The sequence below is a fragment of the Parus major genome, chromosome 4 (genome assembly GCF_001522545.3).
Source record: "Parus major isolate Abel chromosome 4, Parus_major1.1, whole genome shotgun sequence".
Taxonomy (NCBI): Eukaryota; Metazoa; Chordata; class Aves; order Passeriformes; family Paridae; genus Parus; species Parus major.
Window position 1 is genome coordinate 2,959,038 of NC_031771.1, and position 25,658 is coordinate 2,984,695.

The 25,658-nt window shown below is 40.7% G+C and overlaps 1 protein-coding gene across 2 annotated transcripts; it reads right to left on the reverse strand.

Moving 5' to 3' along the window:
* Positions 1-3,251: 3,251 nt before the first annotated feature.
* On the reverse strand, positions 3,252-25,619 carry LARP7 (La ribonucleoprotein 7, transcriptional regulator). Of its 2 annotated transcripts, XM_015625762.3 has the most exons (14): positions 25,434-25,619; positions 25,256-25,323; positions 22,127-22,335; positions 20,985-21,085; positions 20,793-20,876; positions 18,566-18,730; positions 17,960-18,068; positions 17,053-17,427; positions 16,367-16,496; positions 13,759-13,907; positions 12,805-12,923; positions 10,309-10,468; positions 8,236-8,327; positions 3,252-3,755 (listed from the first exon to the last, which is right to left on the reverse strand). In XM_015625762.3, the coding sequence occupies exons 3-14, from the start codon at positions 22,332-22,334 to the stop codon at positions 3,675-3,677; spliced, it is 1,773 nt and encodes a 590-aa protein (XP_015481248.1). In that variant the 5' UTR covers position 22,335; positions 25,256-25,323; positions 25,434-25,619; the 3' UTR covers positions 3,252-3,674. The 2 variants fall into 2 exon arrangements, with proteins under 2 accessions (XP_015481248.1, XP_015481247.1); XM_015625761.3 differs by lacking the exon at positions 25,256-25,323.
* Between the last annotated feature and the right edge of the window lie 39 nt (positions 25,620-25,658).

The window sequence follows — 25,658 nt, forward strand, 5'->3', positions numbered from 1 at the left end:
CATATCTGCCCCACACATCATTCAGGGGTAGCAGAAACGGATCATTCTTCTTTCCCAAAATAAAAGTATACAGCCCAGCTGACCCCAGCGCCGTTTGTGTCTCCAGCCCAGGACAGCTGGAGCAGCTTTGCCCTCTGCTGGTCCCGGGAGGACCCTCAGCCCAGCCCAGGCAGGAGCCTCCCTGTCCCAGGACACCTCCCGGGGCTGTCATCCTCACCCCCAGCCCTTCCCAGGCCGTCAGAGCAAGGATTATTAGATACTGCATAGGACTTGAGGAGTTGTCAGCTTGGCCAGGGTAGTAACATCACAGTGGGAATGAGAAGTTTGGAAGAAGAGTAAAAAAACCCCAAAAAACTAAATATGATGGAGCTGAAGTCCCTGCTCCAGCCCAGAATGTTAAAAGGGTTAGTCAAACAGCCTTAATTAAACCACACCATACTGGAAGGCATTTCCTATCAGACTTGGACTCCTCAATGCATTCCAAGTGCTTTCATTCACACACATCACCAGGAGTGCACACTGCAAGGAAACATTGGGAAACAGCATTCCTGGCAGCCAACTGCTTCCAAGGAGTGCACAGGGCCAGGGCAGAGAGACCCCAGGTAGCCAGCCCCTCTGCCCACAGAGACACCACTCATTCCCAGGTGCCAGAGCGGGTTTGACCCTTCCCTTCACCCCTCTCCCAATTGTTTTGCCTCTTGAGGAGTTGGTTTGGTTCCACTCAAAATGCCACAAGGCGAGAAAAGCACAGCAGTGTTTGTCCAGCACAAAACCAGTCACCTTGGCAACAGCCAGCAAAGCTTTCCCAGCATCTCCTGCTTCGTTTTCTCCCGCTTTTGCCAGCATTGGTGTGACTTGGGTGACGGCTACGAGTGCCAAGTATGCCGTCAGCACCGCTCCTGGCAAAGGCAGGGGTGAATACAACAAGAGCTGGGCTGGCTCTGCTGCAAACTAAGGGAAACTTGTGTGCTGCCAAGCCTCCTGGGAACCAGCAGCTTCCTGACACCATCCCCAGCAGAGCCATCCCTTGTAGGTTAAGATAACTGCTCTACTGCCTCACTCAGGCAATCTCAAAGTCACCCAAGCATACCTGATCTAATTATTTCTCCAGCACTGTGCAGCATTATTCCCATGATTTAATCCTGCCCGGGATCATTAGACACCGTAGTACCGTTAAGAAAGCAATTATGACACTGACCTATGTTTTCAGGGACCTGGGCAGGCAAGTGCCTTTGTCATCTATCAGAAGGTAATTTCCTAATGTGATTTAGAACATCTCAAGAAAAAGATAATTTACTTACCTGCTGGCTTTCAAGGATGCCTTGAAGTCTGACTTAAACTAGGGTACGGCGAGTATCTTAGGGGGAAAAACCCCCCAAAACACAAGTATTAGCTGTGTAAAATAAACCAGGCAGAAGAGGTTTGCTCCAGGTGATGGTAGGATGAGGACAATCAAAGAAACATTAACCAAAGGTGCAAAATCAAGTGTAAAAAGGCTTTTCCACTCTGCAGGGACAGGTAGAAGGGGCAGTGGGGTAGCAGCATTACGTGTGAGTGGGATACTGTGCTGAGTGGGGGCCACTGGCTACTGAAAACCAGCAGGTCCAGTAATCCTGGAGTATCAGGCCTGTGTTCCACTAAAACCAGTCCTGCTGCTGCCATGCACAGTCTGCAACTCGTGAAGAGAGGTAAAAATATGAGTGCTAAAAATAATTTCAGATTCAGCCCCGTGCTGGGTCACAAAGAGCGGAATCAATGCTGGGTTCTGCTCCAGGCAGATGGATGGTAATGTAATGATGTTATTTCAAAACACTCAGTCCAGGGAGACAGAAAAATCAGCAACAACAAAGGACCACTCCAAGGTTAAGAACTCCTACAGTTTGACAGTATCATACTGAATTTCTAAGTAAAATGTATTTATTGGGGAAAAAAAAAAAAAGGGAAAAAGTCAGTGTAGGAAGCTCCTCCTAGAGGTCAAACAGAAGTTGCTTTAGGGATGCAGTTCTTGGGCTGGTAAAACTCAACAACCAGATGGGGAAAGACAGCAGCAGCAATTAATTGTCACTAAAGAATTAATTGTGTACTCAGAGAAAAAATACACAAACCATTCTGGCACGCTTGAGAACCCAAGCTTCTTTTGTAAAAACATCTAGGCCGTCCTCTCCATTCCTGTCTTCTGAATTTAGTAGCAAAAATTCTGTTATTAACTCCTTCAGGAAGTACTAAACACCAACTGGCCTTCCCTGCTGGAGCAGATTGCTGCACTGGTTTGGAGAAGGAGAAAGAGAAAATTGATGTTTAAGTGCAAGGAATTAACCTGCATAAATATGGAAAGAAACAGAAGGGTGACTTCTATGTGTTCAAGCTAGGAATTATTAATAAACGAGCAAAACTCCCCAACTCACGCTTTTGCAGTTCTGTTCCACTCTCCACCAAACATCAAAAGTCTGAATCATTTATGACCTAAATTATTTATAACACAGATATATTTTTGACTTAAATGGATTTCAGCAGCAAAATCCCAAGCATTTTACCCAGGGTAGGCTGTGGGGTTTATTTTTTTCCCTTTCTGTGTCACCCAATCTCTCACCCACCTAAGAAAAGAGTTAAAGATTTGATAACAATAAATTAAAAATGCTGGAATTGGACTAACCAGGAATCCTGCAGGAGTGCCTGGCATACAGGTTAGCTCCTGCTTTTCCCCTGCAGCCCTCTGGGAGGAATCCTCCATACACCATTTCCAAGAACCATCAGCGAGCCCTTCCCCTCCAGCCCCCAAATCTACTCCCTTATCTTGCACTCTTCCCCTCTGCATTCTTGTTATCTGCAGTCTGATCGCTGCTACTCCCTCTCCATTCAATCCTGCCCCACCGGCAAACTCAGTCAAACCTTCTGGAGAATTCCAATTTCACCTTTAATTTTCCCTTTTTTCTGATTGCTGGTCTCACATTAAATACCTGAAAACCATTAAAATCACCATCCTAACTTCTGAACTACACAACTTGAACACTTATCTGCAAGTGAGTAACAAGATGAACCAAACACACTCCCATTTCTTCCTCTGAAGAGTCTTCTAAAAAATAAAAGATGTCTAAATTCAGTTCAGTGTGTATTAATACAAGTAAATTTCCTTCCAGACTCCTCAATGGCAGATTTCCTGCCAGCCCTACCCACTTGAAAATAACAGAAGCTTATTCTACTCTATTTTGTAACAGCTTGATGGACTAAAAAGAGGCCTAGAGAGGTTTATGTAGCATTTATCACTTTTATTATTCATAGTCTCATAAAAAGCAAATGGAAGAATAAGAGATACACAACTGAAATTTGCCAGCATTTTATTTTATAACCTAGTGTATAAAACATACAAAAACAAACAAAAAAGAAAACAAAAACAAAAACCAACCAACCAAACAAAAAAATCCCAACAAACTGGAAGTGAACTAAAGGAAGATCTCATAATACACATGTTCCAAAAAGCTTTACCTAAGGGCTCAGAAGCAGTAAACATTCAGCCTATTAAAAATGGGATTCAGAACCAATCTTCACACTTGCAGCCTGCACAGTTATGGATCCAAGGGTTTAGTTGCTGTAAGCAGTGACAGATGTGAGGGCTGGATTTGGTTGTTTTGTCTGGAATACCTACAGTTCACTTCCAAGCTCACCATCAACCCTGGTTAGTTGTCATCAGTGAATCGAATGTGTTTGCTTGTCTGTTGAGTCTTCTCCAGTCGCATCCTTTCAGCTTTGGCAATCAACTGCAGGCAGGGAAAACGATGGGGAAAATTAGAGGGAAAACTACATTGTTAGGATTTGACTTTACAGTCAGGGATATATTCTATCCCCCCTTCCTCCCAACATGGTTGAAGACATTGAAATTGCAATTTCAAAATCCTAAAATACAGCCTCATGCAGGAAGTTAAAGAATTCTATCCTTTTATTAGATTTGTTTTGCTACTGATGTACAAAAAACAAGGCTAAATCACCCTAAAAAAAAAAAAAAAAGTACTTTATGAATATTGTGGAATTGTAAACAAGAAAAAACCCCACAAATCCCCAGCACAACACAGAAACTTTACATGAACCCACTCAAGAAAAACCACAGCACAGGAAAACCACACAAAAAATAAAGAACCCTCATAAATCCACACGTGAACAAATATATAAACACACTGAAAACACACACAAAACACACATGCCACAAAAAAACCCCAAATCCAGGCAGAAACATTCACACTGAAATCACAAATTCACATAACAACACGCACAGAAACCACAAAACCTCTAAAACCCATACAAGAACATAAAGAAAGCATAAATTGAAACTGCAAAAGCCACAAATCAACACAAAACCACACCTAAAGGCCCATAAAACCCCCACAGGATCCAACACGTGAACACACTCAAAGGCACATTCAGAACTCAGAACTACCCCCCTGCAAAAAAAACAGCTTCCCTAAAAATAACAGAAAAAACCCAAACCCACTAAAAAAACACCAAAACCCTGAAATTATGCAACCTGCCAAAAAATACCCACATGAAAAAATGACCAAAACTCTCCCAAGCCTCTCAAAACAAGTACTCTTCCCCAGTACAAGAAGACCACTAAAAATACATATAAAACCCTTAAACCCCACAAAAACAGTCAAAGGCATGTACAGAACCCACAAAAGCCATCCCAATATACACAAAACCACACATACCAGGAGCCACAAGCATGAGAAACCACACAAAAATGCACTCACACATAACACAAAAATACACACAGAAACACCAGCAAAAAAAAACCAAAAAAAAATAAAAATCCAAAATCACAAACCCCTCAAAAAAAAAAAAAAAAAAAAACCAACTGAAAAAAACTCCAAACAAACAAAAAGCCCTAAAAACCCAATCACCATCAAAAACAAAACAGAAAACCCAAACAAAAACCCACAGCAACTTTTCTGCTGGGAACTACTCAACCATATTAGCTGGTGTTGTGGGGAACTTGCACCCCAGGCAGTCCAACGTGCCAGATTTGAACAATTTCACATACAAATCAAATTATTTATTAGTTCTGCATACAACCAAGTCCTGCACACAGCACAGAGGTGCACGTTGTGCTGCCACACTCACTGTGGCAGTCAGGATTTGAGGCTTTCCCAACCAGTTTCCAGCAATAAAACTGACCTAAAGATGGCTTACTTTTATTTTCTGGTGCCTAAAAAAGCCCATTTTAAAATAACTCAGCCCTAAGAGGAACAGAGGACTGTGGTTTATTCCTTCAACATATGGGATGGAGAATGACAAACACGGGAAGGGAAGCTCTGAGTGTTAAATCCCATTCCAGAATTTGAAAGAGGCCTCAAGGATTTCCATTTCTAGCTCATCAGCCCAGTAGCAGCACCTATGTAAAAGCACACTGCTACTCCTGAATCCAGCCAGGGATCCAGCCATTCCATGGATACCCGGGTCACAGAAACAGGGAAATGTCTTCTGGAGTGGGAGCTGTCCCACGGGCCACAGACAGGCTCAGTCTTGCAAGGATACAGATGAGCCCCAGGCAGCATCAGGAGAGTGGGTTGTGCCCAGACATTCCCACCATCCCCTCCTTTTCCACTGCAAATTATTCCGCCCTTGACAAATACTCAATTCTCACTCCCTCGCCAAATGCCTTTCACATCCACCACCCCTCCCACCCTCTTAAACTTCCTCCTTCTCCCCATGGAAGGGGGTCCAAGGTGCAAACGAGGTTCAGCAGCACCTCCCCCCAGGAGATGAGGATCCAAGCAGGAAGCTTGCAGGCACTCACGCCTTGGCTTTGGCAACCAGAGACTCCAATCGGTCTGGAGTTTAAGGCTACAGACTGATGAATTGCTTTAGGTCTGAATCAAGTGGCACTGCCCTAAAAAGCAGCTCTGGCTGGAAGTTTTCCATCTGTATCAGTAAATCACAGACGTGGGTTTTATCAGGCAGTTAAACAGACAAAAGGGAAGATGGATTGGGAAGGGGCAGCAGAGGGAAGCAGAGAGGTGACAATCTACCCAGGGCCGGGGGAAAGACACTTTTTCACTCCAAAGGATGGCCAGGCCTTTTCAGAGGAACCTTGGGATAGCCTATCTCTTTTGGACATCTGGTTTATTATAGGAACTATGCCAGAGGAAGTGAAATCTTTACCATTTGCTTTGGTTTGGGGCACCGCACCAGCCATCTGCTGCAGTGATCCTTAACCCTTATCCTGAGGAAAACCAAGTAGGCCTGGACTTTTTAGAAGACATGGAAAAGAGGAATCTTAAACTGCCTCAACTCAAACGTTGTGTGATGCCTGTGGTGGGATGCAGTGCATCCATTTTAACACTGATTCAAAGAAAATGTAAGATGCCTTAATTCCAAGTAGAAAGCAGCTAACTGGAAAAAAGCTCCACTTTGAAATCCTGTAAGGGATTTCAAAACGTTATTAACAGATAGACCTTGACAAGAAGGGCACATTAATGGCACATTTTACTCAATATGTTCAGTTATCAAGTATTATATTACTTTTTTATACCTTTGAAGCCTTCAAAAGAAATCACCTTGGAAATACTAAAGTAAAAAAATTTCCAACAGGAAAATATTTATGAAGAGAAAATTATTTTTTTATCAGCAATCTGTATTTTGGCAATACAGCAAGTCAAAAAGTAGAGAAGGGGTTAAGACTTACTGACTCCAGCCAGGCATTCTTGTCTTGATGTTTTGCTTAACAGCCTTAGCATTTAAATAGAATTCCCTGGCTTTGAAGTTCACACCTCCCTGTGTGGCAAGGTGATGGGCAGGGGGAAGGAGCAGGACTTTGCATCCTTGTGCTGCCATTGTTAGGCAGAGCTGAGACAGTTTGTATTTGCAAGCCTAGCTGAGGTACATTACTGCCCAATTTACACCAGCTTGGTCAACAAATACCAATCTTCAAAAGATGAAGGAGAGAAACTTGAGAGCAAGGGCTCCTACTGTCAAAATTCAAGTCAAAGGTCTCACTGGCACTTTTGGTTTAAAAAAGTAAAAGTACATTAAAAAAAACACAACAACCTGGCAGCAATCAGAAAAATGTTGTAAAGCAGTAGTTTTCAAATTCGCTTTCTGCTCATATTAAAGAATAATGGCTCAAATCAATGCCGGTTTTAGGCTTTTAAGGAAATTAAATTAGACCTTTGGGCAAATTCTTTATGCACATCTTTGTTTAAAAAAAACAAACCTTATTTGTCTGCAGGATCTCTGAAAGAACACTCACATAAACAGGATAAGTCATGCAAAATATGCCTTGTACAAGATAAGGTTTTGACCTGTATGACTGCTGTTCCTTTAGGTCAATGAAGTATTTATTTTCCATTTTATATGGGACAGCACTTTTTCCAAGCATCCAGGAAACAAAGAGTCTCCAAAGTCAACAACAAATAATTAAGGTCAGATGATTCTGAAGTTTTGCAAGCCACAGCAAAAAAAAATTCAGGCTAAAGCCAACTCAGAAACCTTATCTGGAGTATGTGTGAAGCAAACCTGGCAATAAAACCTCTGTGAAATACTCTCTGGCTCCTCTCTGTCAAGTCAGGGATCTTACTGGCTTAATCAAGGAACCCTTCCTGCCTGGAAGGATCTGCTGGAGCTGGAGCAGAGGCTGCAGCCTGCAAGTTCATTGCAACACTCCCTGGAAGCTGCAGCCCCACAGGCACAGCGAGGAGAAGGCTGCAATCTCCCAGTTTGGAACTGGAAGCTGTACAGCTATGGATGCTTGCAGCAGCACTCAGATTTGGCTGGCTCAGAGCGGTCACTCTGGTGCATGGGCTCCTGCACACTCTGGGAACACAGCAGCATTCGCCACAGCACGAATAAAACTGTGTTCATTGTGAGGGGAAATGAGATTCATTCTCAAGAAAATGATTTTCTGGGTTAGAACTAGAGATTTGAGAGCGTAGCACTAGACTTAATTTCACTAGAGCACATCAAGACTACTTAAGTTATTAATGAGCTCATCCAGACAGGGTTTCAAAAGAAATCCAGCTTACAAATTAAGTTCAGGCCTTTAGTCATGGACTTAACTTTCTCCAATTGTCCCTGTAATGACAAGCCCTGCTCTTGTCAACTGCAGCAGGACAGCCACACTCTCTACTTTGTGGCTGTAAAACCCTGCTGCCAAGTCAGAGGGAAGTGATTTAACAGAATTAAATACACAGAGTATCAAAAGAGGTGGAACAATGCAGAAACATTGTAGCTGCGATTTGCAGTTACCTTCTCAGTACCCCGCTTCTTCTCTCGAGGCTGGTTCAGCTTAGCTTGCCTGTCCACCAAAATCTTCTGCCAGTAACGTTGTTCATGGTCACCTTGGGGGGAAATTAACATCGAGGAATGTCAATAAACCTAGCCAGGAGAAGTGGGTGAAACCCTTCCTAAGATGAAAATAGCTGTTAGGGAAACCCAACAAGTACTTTGCCACTAGTCTTAAATTTCCTGTCCACAGAAGCCATATGGAATTGCTCTCTACCTGTCATCAGCAAAAGGAGCTGAGTTTTAGCTCAAGTTTGACCACAGCACAGGCAGACCGCTTTGATTTACTGATGTACTCAACCTCTGATACATTTTAAACAACTACCAAACAGGAGGGAAAAAAAGGTAATTAACTGTAAGAACAACTGAGACTATTGTGTTTCATCAAAACCATTGCCTGGGGACTTCAAGAGCTGTCAGGAATATCTGGACATGGACAGCAATACAAAAGCAAAAAATTCTGCAGCTCTTCTCAGCAGCTGCTTTGCCACCTTCTGGTTCCTTCTGGTTTGTGGTGTAATTACCAGAATGGGAATTCTGTGATATCATTTTGCACGATCACAGGGCTCACCTTCAGCCACAGGGAAGTTTCTGAAGGATCTCAGAAAAGATTCCTGCAAAAGTTAGCATCTAAACATGATCACAGATGCTTTACCATCTTGCCAGATAACAAGCTGAAGATACTTAAAGTCAAATCCTGAAGAGTAAAATACTACTGGGAAATCTTTAGTCCCTGCTGTAGAAAGCATTAAAGATTCTTTGCTTTTCATCTCTCACCTTCTGCCACTGAGAAAAACAAAAACCTTTACTGTGAGTCCCTTGTGCATTCCTGGAAAGCTTTTCCATTCTCATTTCAATGAGCCAGTTAGAAAAAAAAAATAAATCTTAAGACTATGAATGGAATGCTCCTAGAATGTAGTACTTACTCCTAATCTCCTACTACACTCTCATGAAAGGATACAAAACCAGGGACAAACAAACAGACACGGAGCAGGAAGCTGTAGAACACAAAATTTGAGGTTATTTCTAGATCCCTGAAACACAGAGCACACAGGAGACAAATCTATCTCCAAATGACATTAGCAGCACTCACTGAGTCTCCAACTTCAATTAACTTTGATGTGATCATGAAGGTTAATGCTTCCATCAAAGCTTCTCCTCCTGCAATCCTTAACTGGCATCTACATCCCTGCACCCATGGGACTGTGTCCTAAATGACGTTTAGGCAGGAGTGGGGTAAAATATTTAAACACAGATGAGGCAGTCTCTAATTGATTGTTTAACCTGTTGTTTGGTTTTTTCCCCCCCATATTTACAATTATTGGTGCATCTCTCAAATACAAAAGTTTTATGAATACACCAAGTTGGACAGACTTTCTCTTTTTTCTATCCCTCAGTCCCACAAAGAGGCTTCTCCACACTTGGCAAACTAATCCACTCTAATACGAGACACAAATTTAGAACAGCACAGTAATTTCAGAATGAAATAACACACATTAAAATAATCAAGTTGAAAAGTGGAGCCCTTAAGAACCCTTCTTGTTCTGGCCTAAATTATTCAACTTCCTGAAAAATAAAGATCAATTAGTAGGTAAGTGCTAAACCCACTTTCAGGGTATCCATGCTGATAGATCCTTGCCATGTCATTTCACACATATGCTCAGTATTTTCAAGAGTGTCTCCCTTTAAAATTCTTTCACATTATCAGAATGTTCTATTCATAAAGCTGAAATGTGAATTAAGTTCTACAGTCCTTTGCCATTGAAAGTGAAGCATATCTATCTAAAAAGAACAGAATTAAGCTTGTAATGGCAAGCAAAAATCTTAATTTTGCTCCAAATGATGGCATAAAATCCCTTTTAGTTGTATCAATTTCACAGTAATTGCAAAATAAGAAGACTCTCATTAAAAAAAAAAACAACTAAACACACAATCTTCTTCTCCTGAGTTACCTAAATACATCCATAAATTCTCCAGAAACTATCCCTTTCACAGTAAAGGCTTCTCCCATACTTCCATGAAAAAAAGAAGTCTTACCAGTGAGAACTTCGAATTTCCAGTTGTTTTTGATCTGTATTTCTTTGTATGATTTCATGACAGTCTGTGCATCCTCAGGAGTCTTAAAACGGACGTGACATTCGGTGTCTCCCTCCAGCATGTCAACATAAGCCACCTCAGCCAGCACTGCCAGAGCATCCTGTCAGAGCATGAGACAACACACACCATAAATCAGCCTTCAAAAAGAGAACTTAAAAAGAGTGACTTTTGACCATTCCATTTGGAGGTCATTAACATTTTTAAAAAGGTCATGAAGTAGGAGGCAGCAACTGAACTTGGTCATTTAATCGATCAACCTCTTGTCAAAGGGTTTTGAATTGACATTTTTTCCTAAGAAGGTTATAACTGAGTTCTGATTGATGAGCCTGCAACATCTAGCCATCTATCTCTCATCCTCCCCTCCCATTAACAATTTACAGCAGTAATTCCTGGAAATGCTAGGGTATCATTTTACTAATGGAGCATCGCCCATTTATTTCAACACTGCATCTGATTTTTTTTCAAAAGTAAAAACAGTGTACTATAAGGTTGATAGATCTCAGCCTAACAGAAAAATATCCAACTTGATTCTACACATTTAAATGTACAAAAGCAAGCTCATGCATAGCAGATTATTTGAGAAAGGAGCAGTAGTAAAACAACTCTGTATTTATGAAGTGACCTCTGCCTGAAAATTTTCACTGACAGCTGAAGGGAGAAGAGTCACAAACGCTCTTGCAGATGAAGTACTTCACTTGTAATTCCTGCTGTTAGGGAAATTAAGTAGGACCACACATTCCTAGTCAATTTTGTTCACAGCAGGCAGCTCAAGTGAGATGCTTCTATTCAGCCATCACACACTGCTTTTAACCCTCCACTACCAAGGGCAGCCTTAAAACAAAACAAAAATTAAGTGACAACACTGTTAAGATCATTTGAGAGCTGACAAAAGCTACTTTCAAGCCTTACTCTCTTATCCCAAAGTCATCATTTCATGCAAAACTAAAACAGGCCGAAGAGTTTGCAGGAGCTGGCAAAAGTTACTAGCTCTGAGGAGCACCTTAAGGGCAAAATAGGGAAGCAGTGAAGTGTAAAATTAAAACATCAAAATAATATTTAAACTACACTTCAAAGTCCTTTCCAAGCTGTGTGGCATGCATAATTGTTTCCATACAACGAGAAATGCAGGTCAGTTTGGAAGTCTGAGGGGGAAAAAAGCCCTGGCAGCATTGCTTAGTGGCAGTTTGCTCCAAGTGATAGCCTGGTAACACAGCAAAGCCAGGTCTGGTTGTACTTCTGCCTTCCAGTGTGCAACTAGTATGGCCAGAAAAAAACAAAAAAAAAAAAAGAAAAAGGAAAGAAATATTAAAGGAATTTAATATTTCTGCTGTTTAACTTAAACTTTTCTGCTACCCATAGCGTATCAAGGTGTGACACACACTTCTGAAAGCCCAGCACCAGTGAGATGAAGCTTTTCAGTGACAGAGGCTCTCATATTTAGGTTCATGTACACACCAAGCAAGCCTCACACACTTGCAAGCAACCAGTGACTCAAAAGGGCTTTCCTAGTAAGAAATGTTTGATAAACAGCATCAAAACTCGAATTTTAAACCATTCCCTCACTGTCTTGAGTAGGCTGGATACGTGCACCAACCTGAGTAGAAGTTGTTCAAATTCTTTCCAGCTGTTACTCATCCTAAAGTGTAATTTGGGGAAGAAAATGTCCTGTGTGACATGAATGGAAAATTCAGGATCTGGAAAAAGCCTGTTATTTCCTTTGGAAAACTCCATAATATTTCCATTTCAAAAGGATGCAGCTTAAAACTGGTATTTTCCTTAAAAAGAAATGATGTGTGTAACTTTTGGTTTGTGTCATCACACAAAACTGAAGGTATCTAACCGCTTTTTAAATCGAGAAAAACGAGTGCTTGCATTAGGAAAAGAGAGACTGAATCAACAAGTTCCACTGCTGTCACTCTCGCTGAAGTGGAGGTTTTGTCATTGTAAAATTCTTTCTGAAATAAAGAAAATTGGTTTCTCATGCAGAGAGCATTTTCCTGCCCCCAAATTCCCGTTAATGATAAAAACACCATAAACTTTTAAAAATCCCCACAGGTACACTTTTATAGCTCTCCTGTCAGGATGAGTGGCCCAGTGACAAATGCAGAACACTGAAGCAGTCTCCAGCTCCTTTTTTTAAGGAAAGCACTAAAGCATTGCTTATTCTCCTCAATATTTTCATTATAAACTTGACATTGCTCCAAGCACACTAAAGGCTCGGTTTTACTTTGAGACATCCTCCTTTACCCTATTTTGCCATTGAAAAATTTGCCATTAACAGATACTAAAGAAGAATTTGTACTCAGCTACTGGCCAAATAGATGAGAAAAAAAATAAATCAGTGAGACTGGGTGAGATGGTATTCCATATTCAAACATTTGGGGGGCAGGGTAAGAGGAAAGGCTAACAGCTACCCTGAGGTTACAAAGGCATTACCTTGATCTGCTTCCTGCCCGGCAGGGGCTCGGTGCTAATGATCTTCACAATTACTCCGCTGACAAACTGAGGCCCCATTGTGTTGGCCTTGGCGGGAGGGGCACAATCTTCACCGGTGGCTGGTCAAGTTAAAAACAGGGTGGGGGGAAAACAGAAAAAAAGTTTTTACATTTATTAGGTCGAAAAAATGAGGACATTATGAAAGCGTAGAAGCACCAAATACTGTTACTTCAGACCGAGGTTTATTAAACAAAGGTTTAAGATTGTGCATGTGTTTGAGTCAATTCTATTAGAAAAAAACAGTTTCAAGTAAAAGTCTTAGGAGAAATTTTTATAGTCCATAGGGTCCTTCCTATAAAGAGATTTTATATTGTACCCCGCAGTTCTAAAGTGATTAAAAACATGGTGAGGGGGCCATTGGAACATCAGTGTTGAGGTTAGTGAAGAGAAGCTCAGAGTACTCAGAGCAAATAAAAGAAAGAATTCTAGACCTGAAAAAAAAAAAAAAAAAGGTAGAAATTTAATTATGAAGATATAATTTCTAAGCTCCTCTTATGCATAGAGCTCATAAAGCCCAATTTCAAGTTGTTTTTTTTTTTTTAATACCTCTGGTACAGGCAAACCCAAGCAGGTCAGGCCCAAGCTGCAGCACCAAAGAAAGCTGATTGTTGATTTACCTCTCTGAGGCTTGATAATTTACAATTACTTAAATATTTCTGTAAGCCTGGGAAGTGCTACTGAAACATAGTGAAATCACTTTAGTATTTACTTAGAACTCCTTAGTCCCAAATCTGCCTTAAATACAGGGAGGGGGTTACTTTTACTATCTGGCTTTTGAGAAAACAGCAGCATTTTACAAAATGAAACCTTGAGGAAGTGTTTCTGCAAGATCAGGGTCTTGCACCACTTCTGTTTGCATACAAAAAACACGAAGAAGACAAAACCCAGGATTACTTTTGCCATTTTCAGATTTCTGCACACCAGATTTCGTCTCCATCTCTCCCACGGGCTCAGGTTTGATTTGAGACATGGTCTTCTTTAAGGAGGCCATACTGGCTTTCTGCAGGGCCAAATATTCTTGCTTCAAATCCATCCATTCAGTCCTAAATGCAACAACACAGGCACAGGATGTCAGTTGCAAACGAGAAACTGATGTTTAGAAACTTCAAGGTAATTTAACAGGTTACAAACAGCTTTAAGTGGACTTGGTGAACAGTGCAGACCATTCTGCCACTGGAGATCTCCCTGCACTTTGGTCAAACTCATGTTTGTCCCTAACTCACTTTCACATGACTTTGCTTCAGAGAGTTCCAACAACATCAACCTACCATTCCTACAGAGAGGCTTTCAAATTTGCCTTAAATATTCAGAAAGCATAGGGAAGAGTTTGGTGAACACTGGAACTACACAGAGCACAGGCAACAAACTCAGAGTTAATTCAGAGACAGTGAACTCTCGATTCACTGGATTAGTTCAGTGAACCCGCTCCTGTGTCACTACATTAAGAATCAGTCATTCATTTTCTAGAAAAAAAATCACTGATGGAAAATCAACAATTGGTTAAACTCACCAAAAACCCAGCGAGATAAGGACATTCCTCACTATTCAAATGCACTTTGGTTAAAAAATACCCCCCCATGGAAGCAATTTATATATTTACATACATTTAACATGGAGATGTTTCTGCAAACAGCGAGAGCTTTGCTCCACAGCAACACAATGCCCGCAGTGCCACTGTGAGAACGACTCATTGTTACCCTAATCTGTGCTATCAAACAAGCTGATAGAGGATTTTTAAAGAGGAGGATATCTTGTGGTAATGGTTTTAGCTGTTAACAGTGACAACTGTATACTTCAAAAAAGCATCCAGACTCACCCAGGATCATACATTCTCGACAGAGCAAAGGCATTAAAATAACAAAAGACCCACGTAATGATTCTTGAGAGTTAAAAAAGGCAACACCATCCCATAGCAAGGTTTGGTATAAATACAAGCTCAAGGAGAACCTTTGTGAGTTGCCACTAAGGAAGAGGAGACCGTGGGGAATGAGTCAGGCAAGTATTTGCAATGCTTACACTCTTTAAACATTTTACCGCTTTTGCTACCATTGAATAACTGTTAACCAAAACTCTTTGTGTTTGTTGCAGTTTGCTCAGAATGCCGACGGCAGAGGACAAGCTTCGTCGATAACCTTTATTTATTTTTTCATTTTTTTTTTTTAATGTGGACCCCTTTTACTTTAACATGGAGGTGCTTTCTGCGATATAGAAAAAGTAAGTGCTTCCATGTTTTAGTAGAGGTGAATCCTGATCGCAATCCTGAAACGCCATCCGGGATTATATAAATTTTTATTTTTTTTTTTTTTGGGCCTGCACTTCAGTTTTAAGATTTTGACATCTTCAAGATTTTTAGATCCGGGAAAAAGAAGTTTAGCTGTGAGCACATCTTTTCCAAGAGCTAAAATCTAGGTGTCTAAAGTTAATTTGAAGCTATTTTTAATTTTAAAGGTCTCCCTTTGCTTTAACATGGAGGTACCTGCTGCCTAAAAAAGTAAGTGCTTCCATGTTTCAGTGGCGGTGGATCCTCATCTTCAAAGGCTTCTTAAAGGAAATGTGCACGTATGTTTTTTATTACTGCATCTTTGTTTCAATTTTATGTAATTTCTCCCCTGAAGGACCCCCACAACTTCAATGTGGATGTGCTTGCTTTGGTTCACAATAGTAAGTGCTTCCATGTTTTAGTGGTGGTGAATCCTTTTAAATGCAACACTTTTCTCTGGGAATGTATCAGATTATGAAAAGTTTCTCTACATCACGATTTTGCAGCACAAGGCGGCGAGGACCCCCTCTACTTTAACATGGAGGTACTTGCTGGATGCCTAAAAAGTAAGTGCTTCCATGTTTTAGTTGTGGTGACTCCTAAAAGCCCAACAATTTTGGATTATAAGGCTGGCAGAACTCCACACATCAAGCAATGAAGACTCCAACTCTGCTACTTTCATCTACTTGCTACAGGCTAATACTGTTGCTAATATGCAACTCTGTTGTATAAAATTTGGAATTGCACTTTAGCAATGGTGATGGACTGTTAGACATACCAAAATCTTAAAGAATAAATTATTTCAAAGGTTTTAAATAAATATGCTGATTTTTTTAAAGTAATGAGATGTCAATAAAGTATACAAAACATGTGATTTTCCTCCAAGTGAAAAATAAAACTGCATACTGCAGAAAAACCTGAACATACAAACACTTGACAAACATTAAAAATTTGGGGTACCACAAAGCAACAGTTGTGTACAATTTCCCCCAGGTATATTGAATTTGTAGCAAACAGTAAACAAAACTAGAGGCCAAACACACAAGATTAAAGCTTGTATGTAAAAACTCTGGGTTTTCTAAGTGTGACAAATGGAAAAACTCGGGAGGGGATTTTGTTAGCATTGGTCTCTCGTTTAGGAGTTCCCTTTACAAAGCCAGCCAAGCACTTCCCACTTCTATTGATCAAAAAAATCAAATCATTGATATCACAGAAAACAGAAAGGTAATTTATGTCACCTACTTGGAGAGTACCCTGAGGGGAATAACTTCTTCACCCATTTTGTGTCTTTCTTTGTGCTTTTTCTTGTGTTTTCTTTTAGACTTGGAAAGGGATGTGTCTTTTTTGTCTTTGTCTTCTTCTGCAGAAACTTCTACATTAAAACAGTTCAAATTAAAACATTTAATTCAAGCATGGATAGTTAAACGGTACTGCAATAAAATCACATTCAATATCTACTAGTTCTTTGAATTAACTACTTCTAGTCCATTTCATTGACTACCCAAGTTTACTTTGCTTCTCACACCAAATCTCATTTCAATGCAGCTTTTCTTATCTCATGGAACAAACGGATCATTACCTTTTCCCTTTTGTATTGTAATTTATTTATCTAGATTCCCGTGCTGTCTCCATTTGCCCAGGCTGTCTGTTTAACCCACACTTTACTTCACTTGGCATCTATTGATATCAACTTCTTTGAACTATTTAGACTTTTGATTAGATTTCCCTACTTTGGTGTTGCAAGTTCTTCCTCATTCCCTGTGTGAGTGACTCCTTACCCTGTTTCATTTTAACTGCAGGGAACACCAATATGCCCAAACTGATCTAATACTTCCACCATATCCAGCCCATCACCCCTCATCTTTAAGGTTTATCTACCATTTCATTCATGCATAGAAATCATAATAAAAAGAGGCAAGAATTTTCACCATTGGAATCTTTTGGGGCTTCTGTTGTTTCTTCTTTTACTGTTTCAACTTCATCTTTTTCAGCAGTTTTCTTAACTTTTGGAGCTGATGTCTCACCATCTCCCGAGGTGGTTCTTTTTCTCTTTCCTGGCCTGCTTTCCCAGGTTACCTCTGAGCTCTCTGTTCTGTCCCATTTCCTCTTCTCCCTTTTGGAGGGCAGCTTGGGAGTCTCAGTTCCCTCCATCTCAGAGCACTCTGATGGTGTCCTGTGTCTTTTAGACTTTGGAACTGCCTCTGTTGCAGTGTTAGTGTTTGATTCCTTTGGCTCTGCAGCTGCCTGCACATTGCTCTCTTTCTTGATTTTGGATTTCTTCTTTTTCTTCTTTTTCTTCTCTTCTGGATTAAAAACATAATATTTAATACTGCCCAGGTTTGTTTAAGATAAACAATCAAAGCAGCACATATCATAATAAACTGGGTTGTTAAGCTATGGAAGAGATGCAAGACATGGACACAAAGTTTTAAGCAGGTTTGAAAACTTTGTAGAAGCTACTGATATAACAAAGAACTGGTGATAATTGTGAGGAATATTAATGTGATTTATCATTAGTCTTATAAAAAAGATGGGAGGTTGTCTGAAATCTGGGAAATTGTATTACAGCACCAGAAATGAGAGAAAATGTTTTAGTGGTGAAGTTGCAACATAATCTGTGATACTGGTTTGTCAATTACAGTAGATTTTTCATACTTAAGCCCATGCTGGCCAAAAACAGCAACATGAATTGTTTTCATTAAAAGCTTTTAAGACATATGAAATTAAACTGCAGTAACACAGCAGATGAGAACTTTTTCTTCAGAAGATGAACACAAAACTGATCCAAATAACTTAATTACACTTCCTTGATCCCAGTAATTCAGTAACACTTACCTACTACAGTGGTGTCACTTGAATTCAGTGTAGGAACTGGTTTATTCTTTACGGTTTTGGGGAAAATCCCAGGTTTCCGTGGTGCTTCTTCTGGTGGATTATTTAAAAACTAAAAGAAGGAAATTGAGAACCACATAACACTATAAAAATCATACTTTCTTTAAAGACTCTGCGTTCAAGTTAAAACCAGCAATCCTCATCACATATATAAATATATGAATTCTTTCAAATCACATTTTGATACAGAAATTTAGGTATGACCATGCTTGCTTGATGAAATTTAAACACCATTTATTATTACACAGAGATTTCTTCCTGTAAAAGATGCCAAGAGTGGCCCACCAAATTACTTACAAAGGAAAAAAAAAAGCCATTATATTTCTAAGTCTTCAGGTTATTAATAGAATTCAATCTTTGAAGAATTGTGGCATTGACTGTAGGTCTGGGAGCAGGAAAGAGGAGCTAACTCCTGTAAAGTGAAGCTTTTAAATGGTGATATTTTTGGAATTTCTCTAAGATTCAGTGGGTGACCTAGTAAAGAGCACACAGTCCATATCACAACGTGACACCAGGAACGGTGTCAGCAGCAGAGGCACCAGCACTCACCTCAATGGCTTTCTCTGCCTGTTCTTTAGTTTCAAATTCCACAAAAGCAAAGCCCTTTGGATCCCCAGTACTTTTATACCGGGGGATACTGACGTAAACTACATTGCCACACTTCCCAAATACCCTCTCAATCCAGCTGTGATTGACGTTTTTGGGAAGCAGCTCCTAAAGGAGAAAAAATAGATAGAAGTTTCATGAGAAAACAGTGAGAGGCAAAGTATGCAGGTGTTAAAAAGAGACCTGAGAACAGATCTCTAATTATTCATATACCTGTAACAAACACATTATATATTTAATTTAGATGCTAATCTTGTTCACATGACAGATACACCAAGAGCTCACCTGCAGCTGGATCTCTGCAACATCTCTTGGTAAATTTAAAAGCTAGGAGCAAATGCCAGACTGGCTTGTCCCAAACCACTCTCTGCAAAGCACAAAGCTATTTTTTTTAGTTGGTGGTAATGCAGACAGGTATCACAGAAAGAATTCCTGCAGGCCAGTAAAGAGTCACTACTGATAACATTTTTACCAGTAACCAGTCTTTTCAAGTTTAGCAGTTAGAACTTAATTCATCAGATGAGCAAAAGCTTTCAGGCAGCTTCTTGGGTGACAAAATTGTCTGATTTTTATTTCTATAAAGTCCTTAATATTGCAACATCAGTTTTTGCAGCTTGCAGATATGGTGTCTGAGTTCAGCATTTCCCCTCCCCAGTAAAAGAGAAATCATGTCACACCGATTTCTCACTAGACCCAACAGAACACTTGAAAATCCCACTCTCAAATTCATGCCTAAACAACAGTGTTGGCACTATTTCATTTTGTTTTCACAACAAATTACTGCACTAAAAGGTTCTCCTTGTAGGGAAACACTTATCACATTCAGATTTTCTTTTTTTCATGAACTTTGCCATCCTCAGAAAAAACACTTTGTTACAGTTTGGCTCGAAGTTGAAAAGCCACTTAATTTTTTTTTCCCAAGTTTTAATAGTATAATAGTCAAGTCTGTGGTAGAGCATATTAAAAAGTCAGATTATTCCAGAGAAATTTAACTTACCAACACTTGGACTATTTCTACTCTCCCCAATGCCACATACCAGCTATTTACAAAACATTTGGCCACACACTTCAGCTCTGTATAGACAATGCAGCTCAGGACTTAGAATATCTTATCCAAAAATGATATAGACAAAGTATTTCAGAATTCTAAGCAGACCCTGTGTTAGGAAAATATTATGTCTGGCACATTGTATTTAAAAAAAACAAAAACCAGCCACCTTTTCTGGGCCTTTGTTAAGGAAGAAATCCTCAGAGGAATTCAGTATGTCCTTATCTAGATGGGCTAGCATTTTGGCCATGATTATTGTGTATCTATCACAGAAAACTCAGTGCTGTCTGGAAAATACTAACCCAGCTGCTAAAAGCTACAGGTACATAGCAAAAATTGCCATAAAAAGCAAATAGAGACAAAGCAAATTCCACAGTGCCTTCAAATCTAGTAAATAAAACTGCCCAGGGTTTAAACAAGCAAAGCATCAGATTTTCTTGCAATCTAGAGCTTGGTTGGCTCCACAATGTAACAGCTTCTTCTCTCTGACAGGGATGGAATACCATGGTGAGATGCAGACTTATCCCATCAGCACAAGCTATTTTCATTTAAATTAAGCAGTCACTCCAGTATCAAGGTAGCCATGGGACAGTGTGCTATTAGGAGGACAGTTAAAATTTTTCAGATATAGTCTTGCCTTTAAAAGAAAGGTGTTTGTGGGTACAAAACCAGAGGCACTTGCAGTAACTGATCTTATAAACAGATAATGCTGTTTAAAGTACCCTGATAAACTTGGGAATGCAACTAGGTCCTGTTAGCTACAACTACGTTAACGTAATTAGTAAATATTTCTTAATACCACTGGTGCTCCTCTGATGGCATTAAAAAAGCCCAGTGAACACATCAATAGCTCAGTGCAATGAAATTGCACCTTTTCAGCCTGGGAAGCAGCTCTTGGCTCAGCATTTACAACAATTTAAGCTGGCACAAGAAATCCCTGCACCAAACGAAGCCCTTTGTTTCCACAATCGCTCTCAGCTCTTCCAAATATGCCTTTGTTTAATTAATTTCTTTTACCTTTGCTGCACAACTGGCAGCAGCCAAGGAAAATCCTGATGCACGAATGGAGGTTGCAGAGCTAGGAACAAAGAGGCAGGGACACACACACAAGTCCAGCCTTACCACATAGACAGTCCGGCTGTCCACGTCCTTTGGGCGCTCACCCAGGGGTTGGCGTCTCCTGATCCTGGTTCCTTCCAAGTCCAACTGAAAGCAGGGAGAAACAAGCATTTTCCATGAGATTACTGCTTACTTCAGCACCCCACCAGTAATTTTCCAGCACCAGCAAATACAGAAGGGTAAGATGGTAAATACCTCTACAACAGATGAACTTTTAACTGCCCGAGCGATCAGCTTCCCGTCAGTAGTCAATTTTTTCATTTTGTTGAAAGAAACAAGAAGTGATATGTCAACATCTAGGGGGGCAAAAAAAAGTGTAATTATGAAATTGGGTGATGTATTCTACTCCACTTGTTTTCTTGTGAAACAATCTGCAACAATCTGAGTGTATGATTTAACCAAGGATTAACAGAAATCTCTTACTATCAAAATTTAAGTTTTAAGTACACCCAAATTTAATTTTCTTCCATGCCAGCCTTTATCAAAGGAATTTTGCTCTTTTTCCTCTCCACTGATAACTGTTGTCTTTGAAAAGAAAGGAAGAAACCCCCTCTTTCTGTTGTAGTTTTACAGCACAAAACCAATTTGCATTGAAAAAATGCCTCTTCTTCAAGTACTCATTGAGTATTTAACCCAGTGCTGCCAACACAGAGCCCCAGCTTGCAACTCAGTTTCAACCAGGCAGGCCACTAAAACCTTGACAGAAAATTATGTAGCACTAGTCTTAATAAAAATCTAGACATTTTTAGTATCTCTAGAAAATGTAGGGTGCATTTTACTTATTTATTATTTTATTAATTATTTAAGGGGGCCCTTAGAAAAGTCCAAACAACCACATAAAAAATTGTCTGAAGAGACTTACAGTAACCCTACCAGCAAAATCAGAATTTCTCATCAAACTTGTAGAGAGAAAAGTGACAAAATTCCTATGCTTACCAACATAGGAATTTTGTGACATTTTAACTTCTGCATCTATCTACCCTGCAAAACAAGTCCAGTACCTCTGAGGGCAAAATGACTCTTGTTTCATGGCTTGTTCTTAAAATTATAAAAAAATGGAAAAAGAAAATCAGGTCTCCCAGTCAGTCATTCCTACCCTGGCAGAGGTCTTTATCTTAGGGCTGATAGGACAGGTGAAGAGAAAGAGCAAATAAGATTTTAAAGATCTTGTACCAGTTCTGCCTCCTGAGCTGCTGATGCTGATTTGCAGCATGGCACTCTTGCCTTTCTCAGGAGAAGACATGCACCTCAAAATAACCTGTCACTGTTGCCAGCAGTACAGGGAAGAACAAAGTGAAACCTAAGTGTTTGCTGAAATATACCGAAAATAAACTTACACCCATCTCTGGACTTCTCTATTTGTTCTCGAAGAAATCTGTCTTTGTGGAGGTTAACATCACCAAACCAGAAATCCACTTGCTTGGCTATATCTGCCAGCACCTGTTTAACTCTGGACCTCTTCTTCTTCTCTCTTTCCTTTTTCTGCTCAGTGCTTTCTTCTTCCATGGCTTTGTCTCTCGCTGTTTCAGTCTCCATCCCTGTCATTCTGTCAAATGAGAGGTATGTATCATTTTAAAAACACAAAAGTCTTATTTCAAGGAGTAAATGCTCTTGTTTAATCCTCTGCCCTGTTACCAGACAAACAAGTTACTTGCTAAAATGTGCCTACAACAACTAAAGCTGAAAAGCAGGTAGTTTCCCTCCTCATAAAGATGTTTTTCTAAGAACTGAACAAATATAGATAATTTTTTCTCCACTCCCCCGAATACACAGTACAAACCATTAGAAAAAATCAGATGCAAAACCCACGAGCGCTACACACTTCAGAAACTAACCTCGTGTAAACCTTGATCACGGCAGACCTGGGAGCAGTAAGACTAGTTTTTAAAAAATTATCTTTATTAATGTCAAAAACGCAAACCACTCACTCCCATCAGCTACCAAGGCCCTGCCTGAGAGCAGGAAGTCAGTAAAGTGTCTCTAATGGCCAGCCCAGGTCTGCCAGAGCTCCAGAACAGGCCCCTGGAAAATAAACATTAACTACAACCAAGTGACTTCATATACAGATTCGTCTTCAAAAATATAAAACGGCTTTAAGGCATCAATTGTCCACGATTTTGTCCACGATTTTGTCTCTTTTGTCCACGATTCAGCTCGCTGTAGCTGAGAACTGCCAGTCACCACTTCACTACCTCATTTCACACCAGCGAAACAAGGCAACTGCTGCCAGAAGCAGAGAGCTTTTGGAAAATTCAATTAACACAAAAATTAAAGTAATTAATGTCGCAATCACCATATGAAAGACTTCTCAGCGCTCTGCCAAGGCTGCAGAGAGGGAAAGGAGAGCACAGCCATCAGAGAGGAAGCCCACCTCGACAACAGGATGGCGAAATGGAAATGGTCCCCAAATTATTGTGCAAATCAGGCTTCCTCAGCCGGAGATCAGTTTTTCCCCCCCTGCCGTGAGCTGACGACTCAAAACAGTGAAAGGTCAGCAGTTACCTTGGCAAGATTAGCCAGGTAAAACTGCTCAGCAAGTTCAAGCTCCGCTCAAGGCCTTCAGCAGGTTTTTTTTTGTGTTCATAACCAGCAGACAATACTGAGGTGCTTCAGAAATTGAGTAAAATGGCATTATGGGCTCTCTGTGGTGGCTGAGCAGTATTAAGGGACCACATCAACATGTTAGCGTGGCCCATGGACACCACGGCCTTGTTTTAAGAGGCATTTTGAGTCGCTCAGCTCTGGGATTTGCTTCCCAGAAGAGGGGTTCTCATTCAAGCTAGAAGTAAAGCAGCTGCAAGCTGCATTCCAGGCTTCCCTCTCACTTTGTTTTAGAAATGAAGCTTTGAGGAACTTCAAGCTCCTCCAGAGTCAGAGCAAATATCAACTATTACTAAGTAGACAAGAATCCAAGTAATTAATGCAGCAACCTACACATGACCGGGTGTAAGGCAGTCTGTATTTTTCACATGTCAACTCTCACACTACCAGCACTACTCTGATAAACAATTAAAATCAGAGAAAAGCAAAAGCAGGGTTAAAACTTCACACTGATAAGGCAAAGGTCTTCTCAAGAACAATAAAATCGCACTGCCTCTGTGTGCCAGAGTGAAACCAGAAAAGGAGGAACCATTAAACGGGGCAAGGAGCTTTAGGAAAGCAAAGATAATGCAAATCAAAATAACACAGCACCACACTCATCTATAGAAAATTCTCTAGGCCTGATAAAAATTAAAGATATCAGTGCTAACCCATATCCAACCCCAGTTTCTGTTATTATCAACATCTGGAAAATATAATAAAATTCAACTGTAATACAAGGTCTGGAAGAAACGGGGTGCAGATATAAAATACACTTTATTCTTTTAAGCACTGATGCAAATGTTTGTTTGTCTGCTTGGGGTATTTTAAACATTAAAATGGGCCAAAAGGGGATGAAGAAGAAAAAAGAATTAAAAATATTTTATGAACTATGAAAATGCTTTTGTAGAGACAGGGGCAGCCCTAGGGTTGTACTGCAGAATAAATGCAGGTATTCAGCAAACCTGAAACTGCTTTAAAAGACACATCCTGAAACGGTTTTACACCAATTCAGACACAGGCAGAGCTTCAGGGTGAAGTTCCTGCACTGCCCTGCCTCTTCTCTCTACCCAAAGTGAGGTAACAAGGGACACGAGTTAACAGATGGGGGCCAGCACAAATTTCTTAACCTAAAAACAGAGCAAATTCTGCTTTCCCCCTGCAATTAAACCAATGCATTATTTTAAATGTAGTTTTAAAGCATTTGATGGATTTCATTAGACTGGTGTGGCCACAGACAGAAAAGACTTTGCTTCCACTTGGCGGTGCTGAGTGTTAAATCTGTTCCCACACACAGGGAGATCCATGTGTGCTGCTTGTGCCCTTGCCTCTTCTCACCTCAGGAGGTGCAAAGTGCACTTATTTGTGTCAGGACTGGATGTGGGCCTTAGTGCCATGGTCTGGTTGACAAGGTAGTGATCAGTCAAAGGGTGGACTCGATCTCAGAGATCTTTTCCAACACAAGTGATTCTGTGGTTATAATTAAAATATATGCCAATAGCAGACTCTGACTAGATGGATTCACCAAAAGGGCAGCCCAACTCCTTCACCTCCCGGTATCTCACCTCCAAAACACAGAACTGAATTTTAAGACCTGAGAACTTATTTCTGGTTCTTCTCCGTTGGGAAAATCAGGTGATTAGGGAACTGAACAAGCAGCAGAGCTGCTGGAGAGCAACAGGAGTAAGTAATCAGAAGTAGAGGGGAAGTGGTTACAAAAACCAACCATTCTGCTGCCCTGGTAGCTGCTGCACTAAACCAAAAACACTGGAAAACTGTAGGAGAAGCTCACCTTCTTTACCCTTGAAACAAGGGGCAGACTACAACGTGAGATAGATTTTTCTAGCCCTGAGTTATCCTTACAAGCCTGACCACCATACACTTACCACTCCACAGGTACTGACCACTGCAGGTGCTGCTGCTGTAGTGACTCACAAATCTCAGCGACGTAACACTTAAAAAAACAAGCACAGACTAAGTCTGAGGGGCCCAAAGCCCCCTCAGCACGAGTCCCTCTGCCCCAACACGAGGCGTCAAGACACGACACCACGCAGAACAATTCACCTGTGCATCACTTGCGGGCAAAGCCACCTCAGCGCCCCGGGGGCAGAGACGAGCCCTCAGGAAGGCGCCACACGCGTCGGGAGCAGCGGGCACGGGGAGAGGAGAAAGAGGAGGATGCCCAAGGGCGGGCAAAGGATGGGTCAGGGCCACAGTGTGATGCCGGCGGGCAGCGATGACCTGAGGGGACCGACGTGACCCCCTCGCCCCGGCCGTGAGGGGAGCGCG

Bases quoted from the DNA above. Each gene is read 5' to 3' on its own strand.
- LARP7 (XM_015625761.3), bottom strand. The intron at 16,497-17,052 runs GTGAAAATTCTT...GTTTTAATGTAG, and splicing joins AGCCCCAAAAGATTCCAATG to AAGTTTCTGCAGAAGAAGAC. The intron at 3,756-8,235 runs GTAACTGCAAAT...CCCTGCCTGCAG, and splicing joins AGAAGCGGGGTACTGAGAAG to TTGATTGCCAAAGCTGAAAG.